This window comes from Pongo pygmaeus, chromosome 12 (assembly GCF_028885625.2).
Source record: "Pongo pygmaeus isolate AG05252 chromosome 12, NHGRI_mPonPyg2-v2.0_pri, whole genome shotgun sequence".
NCBI classification, from domain to species: domain Eukaryota; kingdom Metazoa; phylum Chordata; class Mammalia; order Primates; family Hominidae; genus Pongo; species Pongo pygmaeus.
Window position 1 is genome coordinate 96525425 of NC_072385.2, and position 25844 is coordinate 96551268.

The window sequence follows — 25844 nt, forward strand, 5'->3', positions numbered from 1 at the left end:
GGTTTGGGCGCCGAGCTGCGGGGCCGGCGGCCACCCCGGGGGCAGGCAGCAGGGAGGAGCATGCGGGACGGCTGTGACATCTCAGGGTGGAAGCCGCTCTCTTATCTGGACGCCTTACAAGTCCTCCGTTCCAACTGTCACCTCTGGCCCATTGTCGCCACCGCCTCCCTCAGAGTGCACGGCAGTAGAGGAAAAGACAGTACCGTCGGCAACAGCGGGATCAAGTACCGCGTGTAACTGATAGACACACTCGCGTCTCCCGCGGCGCCCCTGCCCCGTGCCCCCGCGCTCACGAAGACGCCCGGAACTCGAGGGTGCGGAGCCAGCCCGACTGTACCCGGCGCTCCGGCGCCCCTTCTTGGGGCAGAGACAGCCCCGACCTCCCGCCGCGGCCACCTCCCGGCGGGCGCGGGCCGAGGAACTACAGCTCCCGGCAGGCCCCGCGCTGGCCGCGCGCCCCCGCCCCCCGCGCGCCCCGGCCCCCCGCCCTCCCGCCCCAGGACGGGACGGGGAGGGAGGGAGGGAGGAAGGGGCGCCGGCGGCGGGCGGGATCCTGCGGGGCGCGTGAAGCCTCGCTGGCGCCTCGTCCGGGACTCAGACGCTGGCGGGCGCAGTTTCTCACGACGGGCCGAGCCTGCCACTGTAAGTAGTCGCCTCGGGGAGCGCTGAACAGACACCGAAAAAGTTCGCGCCGCCGCCGCCGCCGCTTTGTTCTCCCGGCCCGTCGGGCTGAGGCGGCGGCGGCCCCTCCCCCATCCCTCAACCCCCCCCACCCCCCAATCCCCCAACTGCACGCGGCGCCGGCGGCGGCGGCGGCGGCAGGACTCGGACCCCGCGCCCGGCTGGGCGGCGTCAGCCGCGCTGGGCGGGAAGTTGGGGGAGCGCGCGGCGGGAGGTGGGCGGCTGAGGGGGAGTGGGGTCGCCGCCGCAGCCGCCAGAGGGGGCCAAGTTCCGGCGTCCGCGCGGAGGCCAACTTGGGTTCGCGCTCCGCTGGCGACCACCGCGCCCGGCCCATCGGAGGCGATCCGTTCCCGGGTCTCCCAAACTAGTTCCCGAAGCCAGACCCGCGGCGCTCGCAGTGCCGAATTTTGGACGAGCTTTTTCGTTTCATTTCCTTACTTTGCGTTGTAGTCGCCTCAAAGGGGTGAGTAGATGGTGCTTGGAGAATGTAAGCCCCTCGCCCCAGTATCCCGACTGCGTTTGGATTTGCGAGTTGCAGCGTTGCTCCCTCCCGGGAGGTTTTCCTTAAGCTGAAACACTGAGGAGTGCGACTGTTTCTTTGAGCAGTGAAAATAACCATATACTACTGTATTGCCGGTTGGGTATTTTATTTCAGGTGAACGCAGTCAGAGGCATAGGCCTTGCCGTCTGCAGGCACACATATGATTCAAGCGACAAGTGTGTGCGCGACCTGCAGACTTTTCCACACACAGATTGATGGCATGGACGTAACTGTGTCTTCAACCACACCCATCCCCACAGGAAATAAGACTATCGGTGTCATCTTTGATTAGGAAGGATAAGTTACACCCTGAACTACTACTTGGTGCGACACAGCTTTTATGAGACATAGCCACAAATGGAACAAGAACTTTTAAATGCCTTAATTTGTACCCTAGAAAATGTTATTTTATTCCTCTGAAACTTTTTTTTTACCCTTCTACTTAATGTCGTGGTTCCTATATTTTTAGCGATTTTGATTTTCCTTAGCTTTGCTGCAGAAGGCGTCCATAAAGTTCCCCCGACTGAGATCTAGGCCAGTTTTTCCTTTATCAACGAACCCTTGCTTCCTTCCCTGTTAGATTCCGAATTAAGATCAAGCATGGACATTCAGCCAAGAAGTTAGAAGATTTTCTAAAAGTAGGATTTGAAACGTGTCACGCAGAAACCGTGGAAGGTTTTTCTTCAGTAGGTAGTAATACAGTTGTGGTGGGCCTGAGGGCATGAGCTTGGAGTACTCCTTGACAAGCCAGGTTCCATCCTCGGTTCTATAATTTAGTATATGGCATTTCAGATTTCAGAGTGACTCAGGTTCTGTAATTTAGTATATAGCATTTCACATTTTGAGAATGTTGACTGATGTGTATCTTAAAACTAATTTTTTAAGCATCCTAGATAATGGTAAGTCTTTTAGAGAAAATTTTAAGCTTTCAATTTCATCAGATAGCCACTTTAATATAGAAATTTCTTTCTGTTAGTGGATTTAAACACTGCCACACACACAGAACTTCATAAATAAAACTTTCTGATATTACATTTTTTTAAATTACGAATTGAAAACGCCACATACAGAAAAATGTGAATAGGTGGTCATTTAAGTGCAGTTTTCTTAAGGGACATTTTGTTCTCATTTTTTAAAAGACTCTAAAGTTGAAAATACTACAGTGGAGTTAATTGTTCGTTTTTAAAAGAAACTGCTTGTACAGAGCTTGATATATAAGGAAATTATTTGCTAGTACAAGTTTTAATTTGATATAATGCTGCTTATAATTCACAATTTTCTGTGATGATTGTACTTTGAGTCTCGCTGATTATGTAATTCAAATCGAACTTGCTATATATATGTATCTCTTTGAGTAGCCCTCTCAGGAAAAACTTGAGATAATGTGCTTATGAGGTATTTTCATTTTAATGTAGGAAAAAAATTTTTTCCACTTGTGTGGTTAGTTTATTGTGGCAGTATGTGAGAAATTGCTCATTGGCTGCTAACCAATCAGATTTCTTAGCTACTGCTGGTGCAGAGACGAACATCTGTCAAGTTCAACATGGATTCATATTGCATTGCCAGACTGGCAGTCCATAATCTTATTACTGGATAAACTTTTCAGTTCCTGAGCAGAGCAGATATGGTGTGCTCTCTCAGTACTCTCTGACAGTGGAAGGACTGAGATTCAACTGTCACTGGTACAGATGAGCAGAATTTTAGAGGAAACAATTTAGCAAATGCTGAGCTCTTAGGAAAAGTATGTTAATCTAAAGTAATAGGTATTTTTGAAAATATCTAAATCACTGTCGGGATTGCTACAAGATACGATTTTTTAAAAAACCAACGACATAGATACTTGAGTTTTTAAATACAACATACAATATAAAAGCAAGAACAATTATTAAGCAAAGTCAAACCTATGTCAAAACATGGACATGGACTTTAGGACGCTGGTCAGAATTGCATTGAAAAAGGCCACATACTTTTACATGGTAGAAGAATACTAATATTAATACATGTCAAGAGGAGTGGACACAACCCTCCACGTCATTAGCATTTCTAGTACACAAAACTAAGTTGAACCTGGAAAACTCTACTGGGAGGAATTCATGTTATAATAAATATTGTTATTCCAAACAGGAAAAGCATTTTATCTCTTCACTTTAGCCTTTGCTGAGTATTGTACAAAAAGAATGATGCTACACTAACTAATGAGCTTCTTTTTGAAGAACTTAATAACTAGATGCGTTTTGCCTTCCTGGAATCCTTTTGTCTGTCTCTCTGCTTCGTTGACTCTTGCTTATCCAGAGATCTCAGCTTAAATATTTCCTTAAAGGTACCTTTCCTGAGATTCCAGCTGGAATTGATTCCCCTTAGTATATACTCTGCCATATCACTTCTTACAGTTTATAATTACCCAGCTGTTTGTATGAATGTTATGTCTGTGTCTCACATCACACTTTGAATTTCAGAGAGAGCAGTGGCCATGTCTGTTTTGGTCACTGCTGTATAATTCCAGTGTCTCTCATAACAGTCTGGGAAATAATAAGTACTAATTAAGTATTTGTTAAATGGAAATACTGCTGTTAGAGCTTCTCCTAATTAGAGTGTTAAAAATGAGATAATGTGTGCATGGGGGAAGGGGAAGGAGAGGGAGAGGAAGTAGATAAACTTGTGATATTACCATGAGATAATCCTCAAGTAAGTCCTCTCACCTCCAGGGCCTTTGTTTCACCTTGTCTGTAATAATAGGACAGACTGGGTTCAAGATGCCATTAATATCCTATCTTTTGATTCCATTAACAATGATGACGGATTATGTAAGCTCATTTGAATGGGATATGTGACAGCTAGCTCCCCAAAAGAATATTTGACATGTTCCAAATAAACATATTAGAAATGCTTGCCAACTAGATATTATTTAGAGCCTCGTACTCCTGTTAGAAACAAGCATATACAATTGGTATATAGTTTGTAAATTAATGAGATGTACTGTTCTTTCAGTTTTCTAATTGAAGCATAAAGACAAAATCAAGCAGCATATCAAGGTTCACGTAAGTTACAATTATTAGGTTTAATATTTAGTTTTAATATTTTGCACCCAACATCTTGTTGCATCTTCCAGAATAAATCTGGGGTCCATAAACTAAACCAGGAGAGGGAAAAGGGAATGAGTGGGCAGAAATCTGACAGCTCCTAGGTTTCTTCTATTTGTGTTAATGCTGAGACTTTTAAAAATCATTTTTATATGTAGTGTTTATTATGAATAGTTGTAATTTGTTCTGATAAATTAGTTGTATTAAACACTGTTATTTGGCTAATATTACTAGGTATAATAAAATGATATTTAGTAGGAAGACATTCATCAAAGTAGTAGTTAATTTGGGCCAGGTGCAGTGGCTAACGCCTGTAATCCCAGCACTTTGGGAGGCCGAGATGGGCGGATCACTTGGGGTCAGGAGTTTGAGACCAGCCTGACCAACATGATGAAACCCCGTCTCTAATAAAAATCCAAAAATGAGCCAGGTATGGTGATGTGCACCTGTAATCCCAGCTACTGGGGCGGCTGAGGCACAAGAATCGCTTGAACCTGGGAGGCGGAGGCTGCAATCAGTCAAGATCGCGCCACTGTACTCCAGCCTAGGCAACAGAGCAGGTCTCTGTCTCAACAACAACAACAAAAAAAGTCATTAACTTGCATACAATTTTATCCATAGATATTTTACTACTTTATTGTGGTAGTTCAGCTTATAAAAACTACTTAAGTCAGATACGTTGTGGAGCTCATTACCTCGTGAGACAACCTGTTCCATTGTTAGGTTGTTGGTTATGGAATAAAGTAGTAGAAAGAACTTGGGCTTTAGAGTCAGGGAAACTAGTTTGAATCTCATTTCTATCGCTTACTAGCTATAGTCACAGGCAAGCAACAACTTCTCTAAAATTCTGGTTTCTTTTCTGGAAAATAGAGTTAAATCTCCTAGAGTAGTTGCAAGGATTTAATGAAGTATCATATCTCACTTTATGTGTTTAGCATAAAGTAAAGGCTTAGTTGTTAATTCCTTCAACTAATTGCTATGAAAATTGCTAAAACTTACTGAGCGCTTACTGTTAGCCAGGTGTTGTTACAGATAGTTTCTACCCCGTAACTCAATCCTCGCAACCTGTGAGGTTAAGTAAGAAGTCCTGTCATCTTCGTTTTTCGTCTACCCTCTGCAGTGATACTGAATAAAATCAATTCTCCTATTAACACTTATTCAAGTATTTGAAAACCACTTTTTCTATTAGGTTTTGTTAAGCACATTTTTATCACATGACATTATTTTTACCTTCACGTGCATGATTTTTTTTAAAAAAAAAATCAGTATGGCTCTAAAAATGTTGACCATAGATATAAACATAATAGTGATTGATATAGGCTGAGTAACAAGGAGTATACAGATGAATGCTGATGTGTTCTCAGTGACCTAGGGCATTAGCTTTGCATTAGCTCTTTTAGTCACCCATTATATTAGCAGTTTGAATTAATCTTTTGCATTGATAAACACCTCTCATATAAACTGCTTACAAGTAAGCATTTCCCCATTTCTGTATTGCACATTTTGGGGAAACTAAACGCAAAGCTTTACACTTACCTTTAGGTTTCAGTTTAATTTTAGTTTATTTCTCCCAGATTTCTTCAACCTGAGGATTTTATAAGCATATTCTTTATGCCTTTATTATCTAATAAATAGTGAAAAACAATATAAGGCTGAGGACAGTGTTTCAAGGCAGTTCCATAAAGACTTTCCTCGTCTAAGGTGACATAGAGCAGCAAACTTAACTACACTAACATCCAACCCACACTCCAGTAACATACTTACAAAGATAGCATGGACAATCGTCTTGGATACTATTTTTGTCAGAATAAACTATCTTTTTTTTCTGGCTTTGCTGATTTTGTGGTCTTGGGAAAGTACTTTAATCTCTAAACCTTTGTTTTCTCAACCATATAGTGAGTTGCTGTGAGGATTAAATGAGGTAATATGTATAAAGTGTTTAGAACAGTATCTGACAGATAGTAAGAGCTTAATAAATGTAAGCTATTATTATTTTTTTCCAGCTAAGAAGCCTAATAATCATTATTTTCCAAGATGTAAATGTGGTTGACTTCTAGTGATCATTATATTCTTCTCTAGTTATTCACAAACCATTTGCTTCATTATTTTTTACACTTGTAATTTCTGAAATTTGCTTTCCTGCTTCTCCAGCCGCCAGAACTTGAAACCGCTCTACAAATCTCCAGGCCATGATTATATCTGTCTTTTTGAGCTCTTTCTCCAAGATTACAGGAGTCAGCTTTGTGATTACATTTGTGAATTGCTTTAGTAGTATGGAATGGATTGCATCTGGACCCAGAGACTCAAACTCATGTAAAGTTGTTATAGTCTTAGTCATTTGTCTCAGGTTTCAGTTCTCAATGCCTTTCTGCAGTTTTAGTTTAAAACTTTGGAGAAGATAAGCAAAATACAAGTTGAGCAGTCTGTCTTTCTGTGTGATTTCTCAACCTTAGCAACATCCTCTGAGCAGTGATTCTTAGTTCCTTGTTCTCTTTGAGAAATAGTGTGTTCTTGTGGAGACAGCATGGTAAGAAAGTACGAAACCTGGCTTCTAATTCCTGCTCCACCTATTAATAACCATGTGCTGCCGGGCAAGTTGCGTTATCGCCTTGTGCTTCAATTTTCTTGTCTACAAAAATGATTTTTACCCTGTCAACTTTCAAAGAGTTATGAGGTAAAGTATGTGAAACATTTATAAACTATCAAGTATTGTACATTATATAAGATGGAATAATAATCATTTACTTGAAAGTAGCTATAAAAGCTTTCATCTTCAGTTTTTTTTAAAGTCTCAGTTTTTTCCTGAGCTTTCCCATTCCTAATACTATAGTTGTGTGCTTTTGCCCTTGTGTCATGTTCGTCCTAATTTAACCCATTAACTACTCTGCAGAGAGTTACTCTGCAGCCACACTGGATGCTTTACTCTTTCTCTTCATTGGAATTATTTATGGGTATATAGATGGAACTTAGAAGGAACCATCAATTATGAACTGTTTCACGCCTAAGCCATGTGCGGGGGTTGGGTCGTACCTTTTTTTTTTTTTTTTTAACTTTTTGAGTGCTTTCCTAAAAATTATGATACATATTTAACTATACCTACTGTTCTCTTTCTTACTGTTAGAAATGCTTTGTGGTCTACAGCCACACCACCCCAAATGTGCCTGATCTTGTCTGATCTTGGAAGCTAAGCATTGTTGGGTCTAGTTAGGACCTGGATAGGAGAAATCCCTTATGGTGAGATCCCTTTCTCTTATGTTCCTGTGATAAGTATGTCAGCTTTCACACTTATTAATCATTTAACTGTTCAGTATATCCCCTCCTGCTTCCTTAGCCTTCTGAAAGGAATGCTTCAACAAAGCAAATCAAGAGTCATGTTTTGGCAGAATTAGTATTTTAATATTAAAAAAAGAATACTCTTACATTAGGAAAGTATTGTACATCTTTTGTGTGGTGGGGTGGCATGTAGTGTATGTCTATGAAAATGTCAGTTTTACTGTTTTTTGTCCCTTCTGTTTTTGATATAACTCAGTCATGTAATTGTAACATAAAAGTGTTTGGTCTTCATTGATTAAAAATGAAGTAGATTTTAAAAAATGTTTAATGTTTAAGTTTTAGGTATCAGTGTAGAGTGCCAAGGATATTTTTTGAGCCTCTTCCTGAAATTATACCTATAGTAAAAAAAGTCTTTGCTAACTAGCCAAAAATTGCTACCCATTAGGATTTATTAGTGAATTATAAGCATATGACCAAAAATTGCCATTTAAAAAAGTTACGTTCTTATTTTTAAATTAATGTCAAATGAATATAAAGTATTAAAAACCTTTAAAAAATTTCCTTCCAGGCTGACTGTATGTCAGAAAGCATCAGCTTTTCTCGATGGACCCATTCATCTAATGAAATATGCCTGTACTATTTTAAAAAGCTTTGTATTTCATCATAGAAAAGTTCATCCCCCCAGAATGAAAATGAGGACATTTGAGAAGGTGATTTAAGGTGTGGACATTTGAGAAGGTGTCCTATCAAATTAGTAAACCAAAGGAAAAGTACTGAATAGATTAATCCAAAACACTTACTGTTTTTTAAACGAAGAGGATTTCATCTTGACAGAAAAACAACTTTTATTCAATATGTTTTTCCTGAAATTAAAGAGACAAGAACAGACTGAAAGGAAAATAGATTCGTAAATAAGCTACGTCAACTCTGTCCTGCTGAGGATAGCTCAGTGATGTTAAATCCTTTACAAATCCCTGGTTGTCTTCCTACAGACAAGACTGCTTTTTGATGGGACTGATATTAAGAGAAATAGGACCTTTTGGGCATTCAACTCCTTGATGAAACTTACAAGTATCGGCATGAGTGGCTTAAAAGAGGAAGTAAAGAAGTTTTCAACTAAATCCAAAAGTGCAGTCATTTTCTTTACTGCTGTTATTTTAAAAACCTCTTCATAACCATTGAAAAAGAATCAACAACTATTTTAAAAGATTAAAGAAAGGCAGATGTCTGCAAATAATTCCCCTCCATCAGCCCAGAAGTCTGTATTACCCACAGCTATTCCTGCTGTGCTTCCAGCTGCTTCTCCATGTTCAAGTCCTAAGACGGGACTCTCTGCCCGACTCTCTAATGGAAGCTTCAGTGCACCATCACTCACCAACTCCAGAGGCTCAGTGCATACAGTTTCATTTCTACTGCAAATTGGCCTCACACGGGAGAGTGTTACCATTGAAGCCCAGGAACTGTCTTTATCTGCTGTCAAGGATCTTGTGTGCTCCATTGTTTATCAAAAGGTACTGTACGTGCTATTATCAGTAGTAAATAATATTGTTATGGATGTTTTTCTATAAATTATACATGTACCAGTGAGTTAAGACATACTGATCCATCAGTAGTTTGTTCTGTGCATTTTTGGAAGAGTTCTAATGGCCTCTGAGGCTAAAGACTGAAATTTCAGAGTCTAGCTAATTGGAACATATATCCCAGATTTAAAATACATTTGTTTGGCTGGACACAGTGGCTCACGCCTGTAATCCCAGCACTTTGGGAGGCTGAGGCAGGCAGATCACCTGAGGTCAGGAGTTCAAGACCAGCCTGGCCAACATGTTGAAACCCCGTCTCTACTAAAAATACAAAAATTAGCCAAACGTGGTGGCAGGCACCTGTAATCCCAGCTACTCATGAGGCTGAGACAGGAGAATTGTGGGGAGCAGGGCAGGCGGCGGAGGTTGCAGTGAGCTGAGATAGCGCCACTGCACTCCAGCCTGGCACGGTGACAGAGTGAGACTCAGTCTGAAAACATAAATAAAATGCATTTATTTTAGCTTTGAAGTATCACTCTTCTATTTGTCTCTTAAGAGCAGGAAAATCTGTATAGAGTCAAGGCAGCATAAGAAATCTCATTTGTTTTCGGAGAAAACAGGAGGTAGAGGGCACAAGCCCCCCTGGGACACAGTACCTAGCGGCTGAGTCCCATCTCCATACCTTGTTATCTCTAGGTACCCTGTGTTCTGGCCTCTCTTTTTTTTTTATCCATTTCCTTCTCTTTAGATCTTGATTATTTTTCAGGACGTTCAGAATCTTCCTAAACTGCCATTTAATATAGGACCATGCTCTCTGTCTTTTAAAAAATAGGTAAATTAATTTTGAATATACAACAAAATATTTGAAATTCAGGGTGGTTTTATGTTGTTTCTCATTCACCCTCCTTCCCTGTACCGTGCCATTTTCTTAAGGAACTTTAGCTAAATATCTTTAATAATCCTGATTTGATGGATGAGGCTAGTATGTTTTCTGTGTTATCAAAACAGTTTATATGGGTTGTATGAATTGGTTATATTTTATTTTTAGTAGATTTTAATGGATTTTCAAGCATGTTTCAGATTTGTTTCAAACAAATTGTAAACTTTCTATTTGCTTAAATCATCTCTGGGAATTCATGCTCTTCATCTTACTGTTTTTGTTTCAATTCTTTATGCTTTATGTAGTTTATCATTCATTATCTTCTGATGTAAATAATTACCCATCCAAAAGATGTCATATAGTTTGTGAAAATGACTTGCATGCTGCCTACTTGTAAATGTGGCCTAAGTTATTCCTAAGTAAGAATAACTTTACTTCTATAGACTTGTAGAGCATTGTATCCTTCCGTAGCTTTGCTTTTAGTTTCCCTTCCATTGTCCTTTACAGAGTTTTTTCAAACATTTTTGCAACTAGATTGTAATTTTTTTATTTAAAGATAATTTTTAAACTTAAATACATATTTGTAACTTAAATATAATGTTCCCTTTTTATTTGAAACCATAGAAACTCATAACCAGTGTTTTGATGAGTCTCTATGATTTAGTTTTCAATCTTTGGAAATTTCATTTACTTATTTTTTGCACAGTTTTTTAATTGAGAAAAAATTGTATATATTAAGTACAATATGTTCTTTGAAATATGTATATGTGGTGTAATGGCTAAATTGAGCTAATCGATTTACTTCTACAGAGGCTTACCAATTTTCTGCAGGATTATTCTAGAATCAGTGTTACTTCATTAATATAAATGTGAGGAGTGGGTCAGTGGGTGAAATTCTTGGAGAACCAGATTAAATATCTTGATCTGTGAGCAACTAGAGTGATGTCAACGAAATAGGATATAGCTTTAAAAGGATAATTCAGTGTAAACTTTATACAAATATAAAATAGTTATTGATTGTGGATATAGCAGCATAAAATCGATATAGTAAACTGAATTTTCCAATGACTCTTGCAGGGGAATCATTTTTCCTCAAGAGGAACTCTCCCCATTCTCTCGTGTCTTCTACTCTTATTGAGTGCAGTTTTCTATAAATGTCAGTTAGGTCAATTGGTTGATAGTGTTCAAATCTTCTATATCTTTATTGACTTTTTTCTACTTTCTCTTATCTTTTCTCGAGAAAGGACTATTGAAATCTCCCAACTACAATTGTAGATTTGTCTTTCTCCTTTCAGTTTTATCAGTTTTTTTCTTTGATTTTTTGGCACTTTCATTATTTGCAAACACATTTGGGACTTTTACAGCCTTTGATATATTGATCCCTTTTTCAATATAATTTTTCAAGATCTTGTTCTGAAGCTTACAGATGCTCCTTGGCTTACAGTGGCTTACAGTTATGTCCTGATAAACCCATGGCAAGTTGAAAATATTAAGTTGAAGGTGTGTTCTGATATATGATATTTTCAATCTGCTGTGAGTTTATCCTATTGTAAGTTGAGGAGCTCCCTGAACGTGTATCCCTTTTGCACTGTTGTGAAGTCGAAAACTTGTATGTCAAATCATCTTAAGTGAGGGACTGTCTTAAGTGAGGGACTAATACTTGGTGTTAATCATTCTTTTTATAAAAAATTAGTGTTTGTATTGTGATATCTTTTCACATGCTTTACTTATGACCTCTCTGTTTTCCTATGTAAAGTAGGATTTTTGCAGCTTGCATGTATTAATAGTTGGGTACGCTTTTTAGATTCACTTTGTCAACTTCTGCTTTTTAAGTGTTTAGACCATTTCTATTTAATACTGTTTTCCATATAGAAAACATGTGTTTAAATAGATTATTTGGCTGTTTTCTATTTGTCCCTTCTGTTCTTAGGTCCTTTTCTGCCTTCTTTTGAATTACATTATATAATTCCATAGTACCTCCACTGCTGGTTAATTATACTCTTTACAGTTTTTTTTTTTTTTCATTAATTCCTCTAATGCAGAGGTCAGCAATCTGTATCCATAAGCCAAATCTGGCCCACCACCTGTTGTCAATAGAGTTTTATTGGAACACAGGGTGCTCAATCCTTTATATCTTGTCTGTGGCTGCTTTCCTTCTGCAGCAGCAGAGTTGAGTAGCTGTAACAGAGACTATATGACCCACCAAGCCTAAAATACTACTGTTTGGCCTGTTGCAGAAAATGTTTGCAAATATCTGCTCTAGTTTATGTAATATGCATCTTATCAGAGTATCTTCAAACAATATCATACCACTTTATAATGTAATATATACCTTAGAACAGTGTATTTCTATTTTCTTCCTCTTGTCATTTTTATATTTTATTTCTACATGCAGTCAATTCTTGTTATTCATAGTAGTTATATTCTGTAAAGTTACTGAGAACACCGAATTAGCTAATAGTGAACGATTGCTTGTAGTAGGACCTAATGGAACCATTGTTCCTAGTGGGAGGATGGGTATCTGCAAGCCTCTGGTCACAACATTTTTGTCAACCAATAAATACATAACCTTGTTGTATGTGTTTCTGTTTGAAGACACTTTATTTAATATATAGTTGATTCATTAACATTGTACTCACAGCTAACAGTGCTATTACTTACACCTGAATGTTATTGAACATGTGTATTTATAAGGGACATCATAAACTTTTTGCACTTGAGAACACTAGACTGTTTCAGCACTGTGCTTGGGAGCCATTTTAAACAAGACTCACTAACAAAAGATAAAAAAATGCAGAAAACATGGCACTAAATAGACTTGTGAAAAGGACTCTTATTTACACTGTAAGAGCTGAAACAAGAAGGCAGAGCTATAGCAAGACTTTCACTTGAAGTATGTAGTACGATGGAAAAGCTGTGTTTGCCTCTGAGCTGTGCCATGACAACATTTGAAATAATACATTGTTTTAAATTTTTTTCACTCCCAGCCTACTGTTGGAAATAAGTTGAAGGGGTGTGAACCAAGCTCCTTGTCAAATATTTCCATGATTCAGTAATTTTTGATGAAATAGTTATAATCAAATGAACAAACTTATAACATATATTTTGACAAATGCAGGCTTTATTTCTATGTTTGTGTCTATTTTTTCCCAACAAAATCTTAACTAGTCTGCTTTTGAACAGCCCACAAGATTTTCTGATTACTCTTATCATTGAGCATTTCCTGGTTAGCTTTTTTAAAAATTATAGGCAAAAGTTCAAAGCTTGTTTTGTCATATTTATGGGGGAAAAAAAAAAACCTAGTTTTAAAAAATCTTTTACCATAGGCCACATGTTACAAGGATCAGGATGTTTACAAACTCCATGCATGTGGTTGCAAGGTTATATGCATTTTAAATGTGGACTTGATTTGTAACAGTGGTTTTCAACCCAGACTGCACTAGAGAATAACTAGGAGGTTAAACAGGTCCTTCCTAGACCAATTAAATCAGGTCCTTTGGGAGTGGAGAGTCTAAGAGTTCTATCTATGATTCTAATGAGAGCCACAGTCTAGAACCTCTAGTCTAATGGAAATTTGATAAGCCTAAAGACCAGATAAGTAACAATCTGAAGATATATTTTTTCAAATATTGAAATTGTATATTTTGTCCTATGAGTGCCATCTTATTTTCCACATACTGAAAATATACTTTAAAAAAATTCTTAAAATTAAAAATTTCAGAGAGGTCTGCAGCTGATTTATAGGTTAATGTGATAATTGCAAATTCTAGATAGATTTTCAGTCTCCCTGGTGGCAGTTTGCAGAGAGCTAGTGTTATACAATTATCCTACACCTGGGTGCCATTATCTGTTATGGCTTTGCTTCAGTTGAACAAATATTTATGGTGCACTACTCTTCAGTCACAGTGCTAGATAACTGTGGAAGCTCCCAAGATGAAACACAAATTCCCTGCCCCTGTGATTTATGCTCTAGAAAAGAAGATGAGCAAATGTCAAATTGCCCTAATATAAGGTAGATGTAAGTCCTGAAATAAAGGTACAATATGATAAAATGACTCAGGAAGGAGAACTATCACCTTGTTGGAAATACGAAATCATGTTTTCAATCCTACTTTTTGCTTGCCATCACCAACTGTAGTACTTCACCTGGAGAAATAAGCTTTTGCTGGTACAATGCCTTGCTACTACTTTGATAGCTTGTAGCATGGATAAAGCAAGATACCTTTAATATCCTTGCTAGTCTGTGAGACAGCAGATACTGGTCTCTTTATGCACATATAGAGTCTGCTTTCTTTTGCATGGTCAGATAAAAACAGTTTTGTGATTCTGCTTCCTAGTGGTGCTCTAAATTTTATTTGTGTTAGAATTAGTTATTCAAGAAATTCGTGATAATCTCTGCCCTCTTCACTCTGCAGCAGTTAACTGGACAGACGTGTAGTTGCTAGCAATGAGCAGGTGACAGAAATATGTGATTGCTTATGTGTAAGGTATTATTGCAAGATTACTTACAAAATAATGCTGATGAATCTCTGATCTCTGGTCTAGATTCCTTTCCTAAGCTTCAGACATGCCATGTTCTATCTTTTAAATAGCCTTGAACACCCTTTCATTGCCACATCCTCTGCTTAGACCTCCAGCACGTTTTTTTCTGTATAGATGTTGGCATCCTATCCAACACATTGTATTTTAACATTCATAATGCTCATTGTAATTGTCCCTTTTCTTGACTGTATCCACTATAAAACTAAGCTTTATGATGCCAGATATCATGGCCACAGTAGGTGCTCAATGAATATTCTTTGGTTGAATAAATAAAGGAAGGAATTAATGTGAAGCAATGTAGTGTTATAGTTAAAACCATGAGTTTTGGGGTTAAACTGGAGTTCATTTCTACCATTTATTAGTTGTGTAATCTTGATTCCTTATCTGAAAAATGAGGTTAAAAATAGCACTCATCTCTCATCATTGTGTGTGTATATTAAATGATATGTTTCTAAAATGCTTAGCCCAATACTTAGCAAATAGTAATCACACAGTATATGCTAGCTTATCAATATTATTATGTATTAATCTTATCTTAGTGGTTTCCAAACTCAAAACAAAAGAAAACTGGAGCTATTACACTTCGATGTCCCTCTCTGTTGAAGATTTATTAGAATTAGCCAGTAGTACTCTAGAAATGACTGAAAACTATCATCAATTAATTTTTTGATTTGTGCTTTATAGAATATATACATATGTCAGAATCTGTTTTCTCTGTAGAAGATAGCTGATTCCTTCCTTGATTTGAATGGGTACTCACAGTTTTCTATTAGCTTTACTAATTCTCCTTTTATTGGTACAGAAAATTAGAGGATAATGGTATATCAATTCTGTGATTTATTTTATCTTCTGTACTTGGGCTGCATGTGAAAACCTGTGACTTCTATATTAGAGTATTTTGGTATAATATATTCCTCAGGGCATAATGTGCTGCTTTTTTTTTTTTTTTGAGACGGAGTCTCGCTCTGTTGCCAGGCTGGAATGCAGTGGCGCGATCTCAGCTCACTGCAACTTCCGACTCACTGGTTCAAGGAATTCTCCTGCGTCAGCCTCCCGAGTAGCTGGGATTATAGGCACGCACCACCACGCCCTGCTAATATTTGTATTTTTAGTAGAGACAGGGTTTCACCATGTTGGCCAGGATGGTCTTGATCTCCTGACCTCATTATCCGCCAGCCTTGGCCTCCCAAAGTGCTGGGATTACAGGTGTGATTGGCCACCGCGCTTGGCCAATATGCTTCTTTAGATTAATGGTGATTGCATATGTGACTTAAGAATCTTATAATTTTGAGGTCAACTGATTTAACCAGTCAGTTAATTACCATTGTTGAGCAGTGAGTAAGTAAGCATGCTTTTCTGTATTTCTGTACCCTTAGGCTGTTATTTGAGATATTCTTGCATTGTATACACATGCCCAAGAATTAAACTGTTGGAAAGAGCCTATAGAGTCAACTCTAAAGGGATAAGAACAGTTAAGTGAAATTGTATAAGATCTTTTGATATCACAAGAGGTACAGGAAAACTAACCAAGAGTGCATAAATATCTCCATTAGAAAAAAATGATTAAAAATATTTAGCAACAATTATCTTAAGAAACAGGTAAGTCCAAATATAAATAAAATTAAAATTTTAAAATTTTTTTTAAAGACCTTATAAAATGAATGTGTCTTCTTATGTTCCTGAAAGAGGAAGACTGATAGTGTGTAATTTTTACTTCTCCAATTAAATTTCTTTCCATTAAAGATTTTTATTGGTATTCTTTTTACTCTGACAATGTTAAAGTTTATCTGGAGGAAAAATAGTCAAGAGCATTAATTTAAAAATCTGAAAAACAAGAGAGAAAGAGAAGAAAAACAAACCTACAATAACTGAAGTTATATACTATCTGAACAGAAATAGATAAGTACAAGGTACTTTTAGGTATGCCAAAGGAGTCATGAGAAATTAAAAGGAATCGTTTTTCAAAAAAAAACAGAGCTTAGAAAACTAGTTTTAAGCAGTTGAAGGAACATTAACATAGACCTTCACTTAAGGTCTAGCTGGGCGTGTTGGCTCATGTCTGTGATCCTAGCACTTTGGGAGGCTGAGGTGGGTGGATCACCTGAGGTCAGGAGTTTGAGACCAGCCTGGCCAACATGGCAAAAGCCTGTCTCTACTAAAAATACAAAAATTAGCCAGGTGTGGTGGCAGGTGCCTATAATCCCAGCTACTCGGGAGGCTGAGGCAGGAGAATTGCTTGAACTCTGGGTGGGGAGGGAGGTGGGTGGGGGTGGGTGGTGGCAGAGGTTGCAGTGAGCTGAGATTGCGCCACTTCACTGCAGCCTGGGGGAAAGAGCAAAACTCCGTCTCAAAAGAAAAATACGACACCAAGGTAAATTTCAGTGATTGAAGGTGAAATGTGGAAACTCAAAAGAAAATTTATGTATAATGGAATTGACTATCAAACCTCTGGACAGCAGGCAGCTCACTTTCAGATCAATAAAAGAAAACATGAAAAGATCAGTTTAGAGATTTTATTAAAAATTATAATGTATACATATGTAAAAGTAAAAACAACAAGATTGGGAAAATGTTACGGCAAGTATTATATAGGTTAATGTCTTCTTTCTACATAGAGCTCATGTACTGGTAAGAAAAACTGATCTCAACACTTGGTCAAATGATATGAGAGTATGTTTTACAAAAAGATTAAATTAGTAAGCATGCGGGAAGATGTTCAAAACAGTTTTAAAATATAGTTTAGGTATCGTGTTAAGTTGGGAGAAAATGAAATTGGCATTCCCAGTATAGGAGAGAGTATGGTAAAATTGCATAGAAACAGAGAACAATCAATGATTCAAGGCTTATAATTTAAAAACTAAATTAAATTCTAACAAGAATATCACAAAACATATACACTGAGGTTTTTGTCCCAAGAAAATATCTCTAACAGATCATTTATAGTTGAGCTTTGCTTAAAACTTGGATATGACCAAAAGCGTTCACTCTTTGAATTTCATCCAGTTTCATTACACACCCCAAGAGTGGAGTAGGGTGGAGTTTCTTTTATTGTTGTTGTTGTTGTTAGCATAAGCCAAAACTTAGCTTCCTTTTTTCAAAGCTTTGAAACCCTTCCAACATTTATGATACATTGATTGATGCTGTCTTATTCATTTTTTATCCTCAGAGATGCCTTACATTTAGTAGACATTTGGTAAAGAACACATACCTGCTCTTCTATAAATGTGATACTGGAAATACAGTTTTATTGATGAGATGATTTATAGTTATTAGAGCTGAAAAGAGATAGAAATGAGCAGATAAGCATCAGTATTCTTTCCCATCTTGTTTCATGTATCCAGTGCCTTAGTTGTGCCCAAGCTGATCCCACTAGCTTAGATTGTCAGATAATTAGTTTGTAGAGCTTGTTTTTCCTGGGATTGTGCAAAAGGCCAGGGGTTCTTCTAGAATGCTCTGAAATTTTTAAAGTTATTTATTTCCTTAACTTTTTCATTATTCCACATAAAAATGTGGATTAGGACTTTGGACTATTTTACTGGCAAATGTTATAGTCTCAGTATCTGATTTTAATATATAAGATCAAGTTAAATGGTTTTCATCTGATGAGATTTTGATCCCCCGGGGACATTTGGCGATGTCTGGAGACGTTTTTGGATGCACAACTGGAGCAGGGGGGCTTCCAGCATCTAGTAGATAGAGGGCAAGGAAGTTGCTATGATGCCCCATACAACAAAGCATTATCTGGCCCAAAATGTTACTAATGCTGAGGTTGAAAATCCCTGGGTTAAACTGATGGAGTAATAGCATTTCTGAAGTTTGGAGAAATCTACAATGTCTCTCTTTTAGTACTACTGTAGGGGCTTAGTAAAATAGGGAATATGACTATCTCCTAGATTAAAATCTTACAAATGTGAATTGCAGCTTGAGGTCTTAAACAGGATTTCTAGTTTTGCCTGGGCGTTTTTGTTTTTGTTTTTTGAGACAGGATCTTGCTCTGTCACCCAGGCTGGGGTGCAATGGCCTGATCACGGCTCACTGCAGCCTTGACCTCCTGGGCTCAATTGATCCTCCCACCTCACCCTCCCTAAGTAGCTGGACCACAGACTCCGGCCACCACACTCGGCTAATTTTTTTATTTTTTGTAGAGATGGGGTTTCACCATGTTTCCCAGGCTGGTCTCGAACTCTCGGGCTCAAGTGATCCCTCCACCTTGGCTTCCCAGAGTGCTGGGATTACATGTGTGAGCCACCACACCTGACCCATTTTTGTTTAACAGTGCAGTTTTTATTGTGAGTATGGATATAGTTAATGTGAATTTTTAACCTATATATATAAAAAGTTTCTGTATCTTCATATTGTTTTATAAAGGAAAATTAACAACAAACAAGATCTCTGCCTTCTAGAGGTTTATAAGCTGAAGGGAATGTGTTTTTACTGATTAAACCCAAAGAACTAATGGTACTGGGAATCAGGAGAATGCAGAAGGCAGACAAATCTGAGCAGCAGGTAGAACTGGAATTGAGCCAAACAGAAATTTCCTGATCAGGTGACAGCTGGGAGGCCACTTACGACTGATTACAAGGGAGAAAATTGATGGGAGGCCACTTACGACGGATTACAAGGGAGAAAATTAATATTGAGGGAGTAGGCCAGAAGCCTTGCCCATCTTACAGTGATTGTTCATGCTTGGATCTTCAACCTTGAAATTACATTAACTCTGAATCTGAGGAAGAGATAACAGAGTGTATTATGCCATAGCAGAGTTTTGGAGTCAAGGAGAGACACCTGGGTTGTAGTTGCTATTCTGCCACTGATGATAGGCCCTTTTCAAGTTACTTCTGACCCTCAGTTTTCTCAGGTGTGAAACTAGTATCATAAAGTCCACCTCCATAGAAGAAGAATGGTGGTTCAATGTAAAGCCCCAGGTAGTGTCTGGCACATACTTAGTGCTCAAAAGTAGTTAATACTCATGATTTCAAAATCTGTTTAGATATGGAAAGATCACTGGTCTTGTAGTGATCTTAAAGTCCCAAAGCCTTCATTAGGTAGCCTGCCAACATGCTTACATTGCTTTGCTCTTGCCTTTTGATTTTAGCATTTAACATATAAAAAAACTATAAAAATTAGAGATAAAGTGTTTATCTTATTAAAGGGCCTGGATTACTTGTTTTAAGAGTTTTGAGGAAATTAAGAGTCTGTAGCAAGTGCTTTGCACAATTTCTGATACATATTGACTGCACTCAATAGCGCTTCTCCACCTTTTTTGCTTTTATATTGCTAAGAAGCTTAGAAGATACCACCATAATGCTCCTGCTACTGTGTTAATTTGTTGAATGAACATAGTAGATATAATTGGAGTGAGAAAGGAATTGGCAGACAGCAATTCATTTTAAGTTATAATGCTGTTTACAGAAATTGGAATTATTCTTACAAAAGCAGATTGTCTGCTTTTAGCTGATTTAAAACATTTGGTTTTAGTTTTGACGATGTACGTGACACTAGACCTGAAGGTTGTTTGCTTATGTAGCCTAATTGAGGAGTTATTTTGGTCTATTCTTTAACTGCATTGTCTCTGTAGATACGGATTGGGTATAATTTTCAGGTTATGCCAAAGTAGACTGAAAACCCCAGCTGTATCTTTTGTTGTCAAAAAAAAAACCCAGTTGTCATTCTATGTTGTTTTTTTTTTTCTATCCATTCTTTCTACTACAGCTGTGTTGCAGCAGCTTAGTGACATCCTGCTCTTTATTCTACCCCTACTTTTTTTGTCTAGGCAAAACCAATGTCAGGCAGCCGTTACTAATCTGAAGGCTCAAACTGGAAGAAGAAATTTTTTTTTAATTCTACTGTTCACCATAAGACCTTGGCTAGAATAGAAGATCCTAGATCTTTAATTCAAAAAGTTTGAATTAAAGATAATCAGAACTAATAACAAAACAAGAAAAAATGAAAATGAAAAAAGATTGCTTTGGTTGGTATCAGAAAGGCAGGTGTTAAATAAAGCAGCTTGTCTGGTATTTCTTTTTTTTTTTTTTTGAGACAGAGTTTTGCTTTCACCCAGGCTGGAGTGCAGTGGTGCAATTTCGGCTCGCTGTAACCTCCACCTCCCAGGTTCAAGTGATTCTCCTGCCCCAGCCTCCCAGGTAGCTGGGATTACAGGCGCCTGCCACCATGCCTAGCTAATTTTTTGTATCTTTACTAGAGATGGGGTTTCAGCATGTTGGCCAGGCTGGTCTCAAACTCCTGTCCTCAGGCAATCCATCTGCCTCAGTCTCCCAAAGTGCTGGGGCGTGAGCCACCGCACCTGGCCTCTTATGATATTTCATATCCAAAAAATTCTAGGTTGAGGTTAATGATGAAAGTTAATAAATTCAAGTCCATGTTAAGTAATTTTCTGATTGACTCAGCTATAGTCCTTATGTCTGTATTTAGAAACAGAATCATTGAGCTGTGTCTCTCCAGTTAAATATTTTCCTAAAATTGGTGTTAATATTAGATTTGTTTCTGTGTAATTTATTAGTGCTAAATTAGTTGCTCAATAGTCAACACTTCTTTTTTTTTTTTTTTTTTTTTTTTTTTTTTTTTTTTTAGTAAGTACCTGTTAAGTACAAAGTGCTTGGGGGTTCAGGAGGAACATGAAAAGAGAATATCCTTTTCCTCATGGAGCTTATTTACTGTGATCAAGTTTATGTTTAAAAAGACTTGTGAAGATTTATTTGGCATCAAATTTTAAAATGACATTGATATTCAATGTCTCAAGTGCATTTGAAGGAACTTGTGATGCTGATTTTTAAAATGACGTTGGTATTCAATGTCTCAAATGCTCATTTGAAGAAACTTGTGATGCTGATAATATTCTATATCTTGACCTGAGTGGTGGTTATGTGGGTTGTGTGTATGTTTATAAAACTATCAAGCTTCTAATTAAGATTAGTGCATTTATTATATATCAAGTACATTTTAAAAGTAAATGTATGTTAAACTTCAGTCATTTCCCATTGCATTTAGAATAAAACCTTCATTCTTCTTTTTAAAAAAGTACATACTGACTGGGCACGGCAGCTCACACCTGTAATCTCAGTGATGTAGGATTTTTGTTGACCTCTTCATCGGACTTGGGACGGGGTTCCTTGTTTACTCAGTCCACCATACTCAACCTCTTTTGGGAGGGAACATGTGAGCAAACGAGTGCAGGATCTGGCTAGCCGCCTTGAGTGATGGCAGGAGCAAACTTTGTGCAGGCCCCACAGTGGCACTTAGGTGGTGGTGCCTGCAACACCCCAGAGGCCCCAGAAGATATAATAACTCTCTTAGGTCTGCCATCCGTGGACAGCAGTGTGTTATCAGCTCTGTGGGCGCCTTGCCTCATCGTGTGGGGTGGCTGCCCTCCGCCAGCAAGGGGAAAGGGCCTATGCAACAGCCTTTTTTTGGGTGCTGGCACTTGTTGGGTCTCCAGTGCTTGTCTGGCATCTAAGAACAATGAGGTCCCCCAGACACTTGAAGGATGGTGAAGGTGGTAAGCGATGGGAAATGGCTCTCAGCGGAGTGGGACGTGGGAGAGGGGACGGGACGGGCAGGTAATCTTCTCCTGAGGTCCAGTGGCTCTTCCTGGTAGTCAGGCCATCCTCCAAAGTCCAGCTGTCCCTCCAATGTCAAGTCACCTCTCTCCAGTCAGGCTGCTTCTCTCTCTCTACTGGCTCAGTCTGCGGTCTTTATAGGCACAGGATGGGGGTTGGGCCGGGGGGCAGGCCGTAGGTAGTTTTGGAAAAGGCAACATTTGATTGGTAAAAAGACATTCAGAAAGAACCAATCAGGAGAGAGCAGGCAAACAGGGATAGAAGTTCTCACTTTGGGAACAGGTTTCAGGCTTTTCATCTTGAAGGTGGGGTTTCGCCAGGACCCACCCCTGTCTGCCTACTATTTCTCTGCCTTCTATCTCTATCATCAGCACTTTGGGAGGCTTGAGGCAGAATGATTGCTTGAGTTCAGGAGATGGAGACCAGCCTGGGCAATATGGTGAGACCGTGTCTTAAAAAAAAAATTAAAAAGTTCATGGTGATAAATTATTCATTCAGATAATGTTAAATTCAGAAGCCATTGTTAAAGTGCAAAAATTATGTTTGACCAAGTGAAATAACTTGGAAGCTTCCTACCTTGCCTGACATTTTACTGACAGCATTTTAACGACATGAACTTGAAACGGTTCACCTTAAATTACTTTCAAAATAAGTGTTGCTTAACATAATTTTGTTAGCAACTATTGGAACCTTTTACTTAAAAATGTTAAGTAATGCTGTAAAAACGTCTAAAATGGTTACAGAAAGATTATTTTTTAAAATTATTGAAGTCATCTTTAATGCAAAAGCAAAGAATGAAGTGAGCAGAGTGCATGAGGGTGGAAATTTAATAACTGTGATATTCTGTTACATTCCCATATGGACTGGGAAAATACTTCATTTTGCACAGTCAAGAGGGGTCATTGGCACAGTTTGTAGTAAGCAAATCCAGAAAAGCTGGGGGGATGGGGGGGCAGTTGGAAAGAGGCCAAATTAAAGGCCCATTTTGCTTCTACCATGCTGTATCTTTAGCTATTTCTTTAATTTCCTCTTTCTTTTAATCAAGGATGAGGTAGGCCAGGTAAGGAATTATGGACTTGTCTAGTTTTCAAAAGGTTGCCAACTTCTTCCACATTTCCCAGCCTCTTTATTCTCTTGACTCTTTTATTCCCTAAAGCAGGATTTCTCAACTTCAGCACTATTGACATTTTGGGTGGGATAATTCTTGTGGGGGCTGCCCTCTGTCTTCTACAGTGCACTGAATGCCACTAGCTCAAGTTGTGAAAACCAAAGATGTCTCAGAACATTGTCATATAGCTTCTGTGGGCAAAATCATCTCAGCTGAGGATCATTGCCCTAGAGGAATAAACTAAATAATAGCCAGTGACAATTCCTGACAATTACTTAAACATGTCCTCACCTCTGCTGCTTTTCTGAACTTCTTCCCTCTTAGGAGAATAGAATGTTTAGAAGGGATATATATACACCATTTTATTGGGCAAGAATTGTGTTTTGAAGAATATAGAGACAACAGCATTAGTACAGGTTTCTGCCCCCACCTCTTTTGACTCTGTGAGCATAGCAGAGTCACAAATGTAATTAAGGGCCAGGAAAGGTGACTCATGCCTATAATCTCAGCACTTTGGGAGGCTGAGGCTAAAGGATTGCTTGAGCCCAGGAGTTTGAGGTTGCAGTGAGCCATGATCAAGCCACTACATTGTGGGCAACAGAGGGAGACCCCCACTCAAAAACAAAATAATCCAGAATTGGTTTTAATTAGTTTGCCAAAATATTTTCTCCTTTTCGAATTATACAACTGAAAGAAAAAAAAAAGGCTCTTCTCCTTTGTTCTTTGTTCTCCTGAAGTCTGATTTAGAATAAGAAGCTATTATCTTAAAAGCTCTCTTAGGTTTCACTGCTGTCAAATCATTTTGAGAAATTCAACATATATACTTTGGAATATAAAGTATTTTTGTTTATGGTTTTTTGATATGTTGTTCAGGTCTTATTAAAGGTCTCCACATAATGAAAATCATTCTGAGGAGTAATTGGATTTGGAGTTTTAAAGATGTTCAATCCATTAAAAATAAGCAAAAATATGAATTCCTAATTTACAGAAAAGAAAATACAGATTCACTTAAGCATGTGAAAAATGTTCAACTTCTTGTAATAAAAGAAATGCAAATTAAAACTACAAAAATACCATTTCTCATCTAAAGTCAACAAGTTTGATAATACACTATAAAAATGTGGCAAAACAAGTACATACTCAATATATTACTTGCAGAAATATAAATTGGTTTGACCTCCATAAAGAGCAATTTGGCAGTATCTACAAATTTCAAATATGCGTTTTCTTGGAGCCAGCAAATCTCCTAGACAGTTATCTCATATTCATACTCAAAAAGTGGGAAAAGATATGTACATAGGATTACTCATTGGGTATTGCTCATACAAGAGATTGGAATAGCTAAGGTGTATTTAGCTTATCATGAGTTCTAATCTCTTTTATTTCTATTTTTCTGGATAAATAATAGTTGTACATATTTATGAGGTACATGTGATATTTTGATACAAGCCTACAATGCATAATGATCAAATGAGGGTAATTGGGATATCCATCACCTTAAATATTTCTCATTTCTTTGTGTTAGGAACATTCCAATTATACTCTTCTAGTTATTTTGAAATATACAATAAATTGTTGTTAACTATAGTCTACCTATCATGCTACCAAACACTGGATCTTATTTTTTCTATCTAACTGTAGTTTTATAATCATTAACCAACCCTTTTATTCCCGCCACCCACTACCCTTCAGAGCCTCTGGTAGGCATCATTCTACTCTCTATCTCCACGAGGTCATTTTTTTTTAATTTTTCACATACAAGTGAGAACATGCAATACTTGTCTTTCTGTGCCTGGCTTATTTCACCAACCGAAATGTTATTCAACACTTCTGTCCATGTTGTTGCAAACTATAGGATTTCATTCTTTTTATGGCTGAATAATATTCCACCATGTATGTGTATCACATTTTCTGTACCCATTTATCCATTGATGGACACTTAGGTTGATTCCCTGTTGTGGCTATTGTGAATTTTGCTGCAGTAACCATGGGATTGTGGATATCTTTTTGATATCTTGATTTCTTTTGGGTAGATACCCAGCAGCGAGATTGCTGGATCCTGTGGTAGTTTTATTTTTAGCAACCTCTGTGCTGTTTTTCATAGTGACTGTACTACTTTACATTCCCATCATTAGTGTATAAGCATTCCCCTTTCTTTGCATCCTCACCAACATCTTTAATTTTTTGTCTTTTTGATAAAAGCCGTTTTGAGATGATATCATTGTGGTTTTGATTTGCGTTTCTCTGATGATTAGTGATGTTGAGTATCTTTTCATATACCAATCGAGCATTTGTATGTCTTCTTTTGAGAAATGTATTATTTAGATCTTTTGCTTATTTTTTAATTGGATTTTCTTTTTTTGTTGTTGTTGAGTCATTTGAGCTCCTTATATATTCTGGTTATTAACCCCTTGTCAGTTGAATAGTTTGCAAATATTTTCTCCCATTCTGTAGGTTGTCACTTCACTTGTTAATTATTTCCTTGCAGAAGCGTGTGTGTGTGTGTGTGTGTGTGTGTGTGTGTGTGTGTGTGTGTGTGTGTGTGTGTGTGTGTGTGTGTGTGTGTGTGTGTGTGTGTGTGTGTGTGTGTGTGTGTGTGTGTGTGTGTGTGTGTGTGTGTGTGTGTGTGTGTGTGTGTGTGT

At 38.1% G+C, this 25844-nt stretch overlaps 1 protein-coding gene across 5 annotated transcripts in view; it reads left to right on the forward strand.

Moving 5' to 3' along the window:
- The first annotated feature begins 500 nt into the window (after positions 1–500).
- The window catches only part of PRKD3 (protein kinase D3), a 73199-nt gene continuing 47855 nt past the window's right edge, over positions 501–25844 (forward strand). Inside the window, exons 1-4 of one of the 5 annotated variants that reach the window (XM_054475363.2) lie at positions 924–1144; positions 4211–4260; positions 7424–7536; positions 8144–9086. In XM_054475363.2, coding sequence (XP_054331338.1) covers positions 8799–9086 — 288 coding nt within the window. In that variant the 5' untranslated portion in view covers positions 924–1144; positions 4211–4260; positions 7424–7536; positions 8144–8798. Of the gene's footprint in view, positions 643–910; positions 1145–4210; positions 4261–7423; positions 7537–8143; positions 9087–25844 lie in introns of those variants that run through there. The other 4 variants (XM_054475365.2, XM_054475368.2, XM_054475369.2 and 1 more) reach the window with 4 other exon arrangements.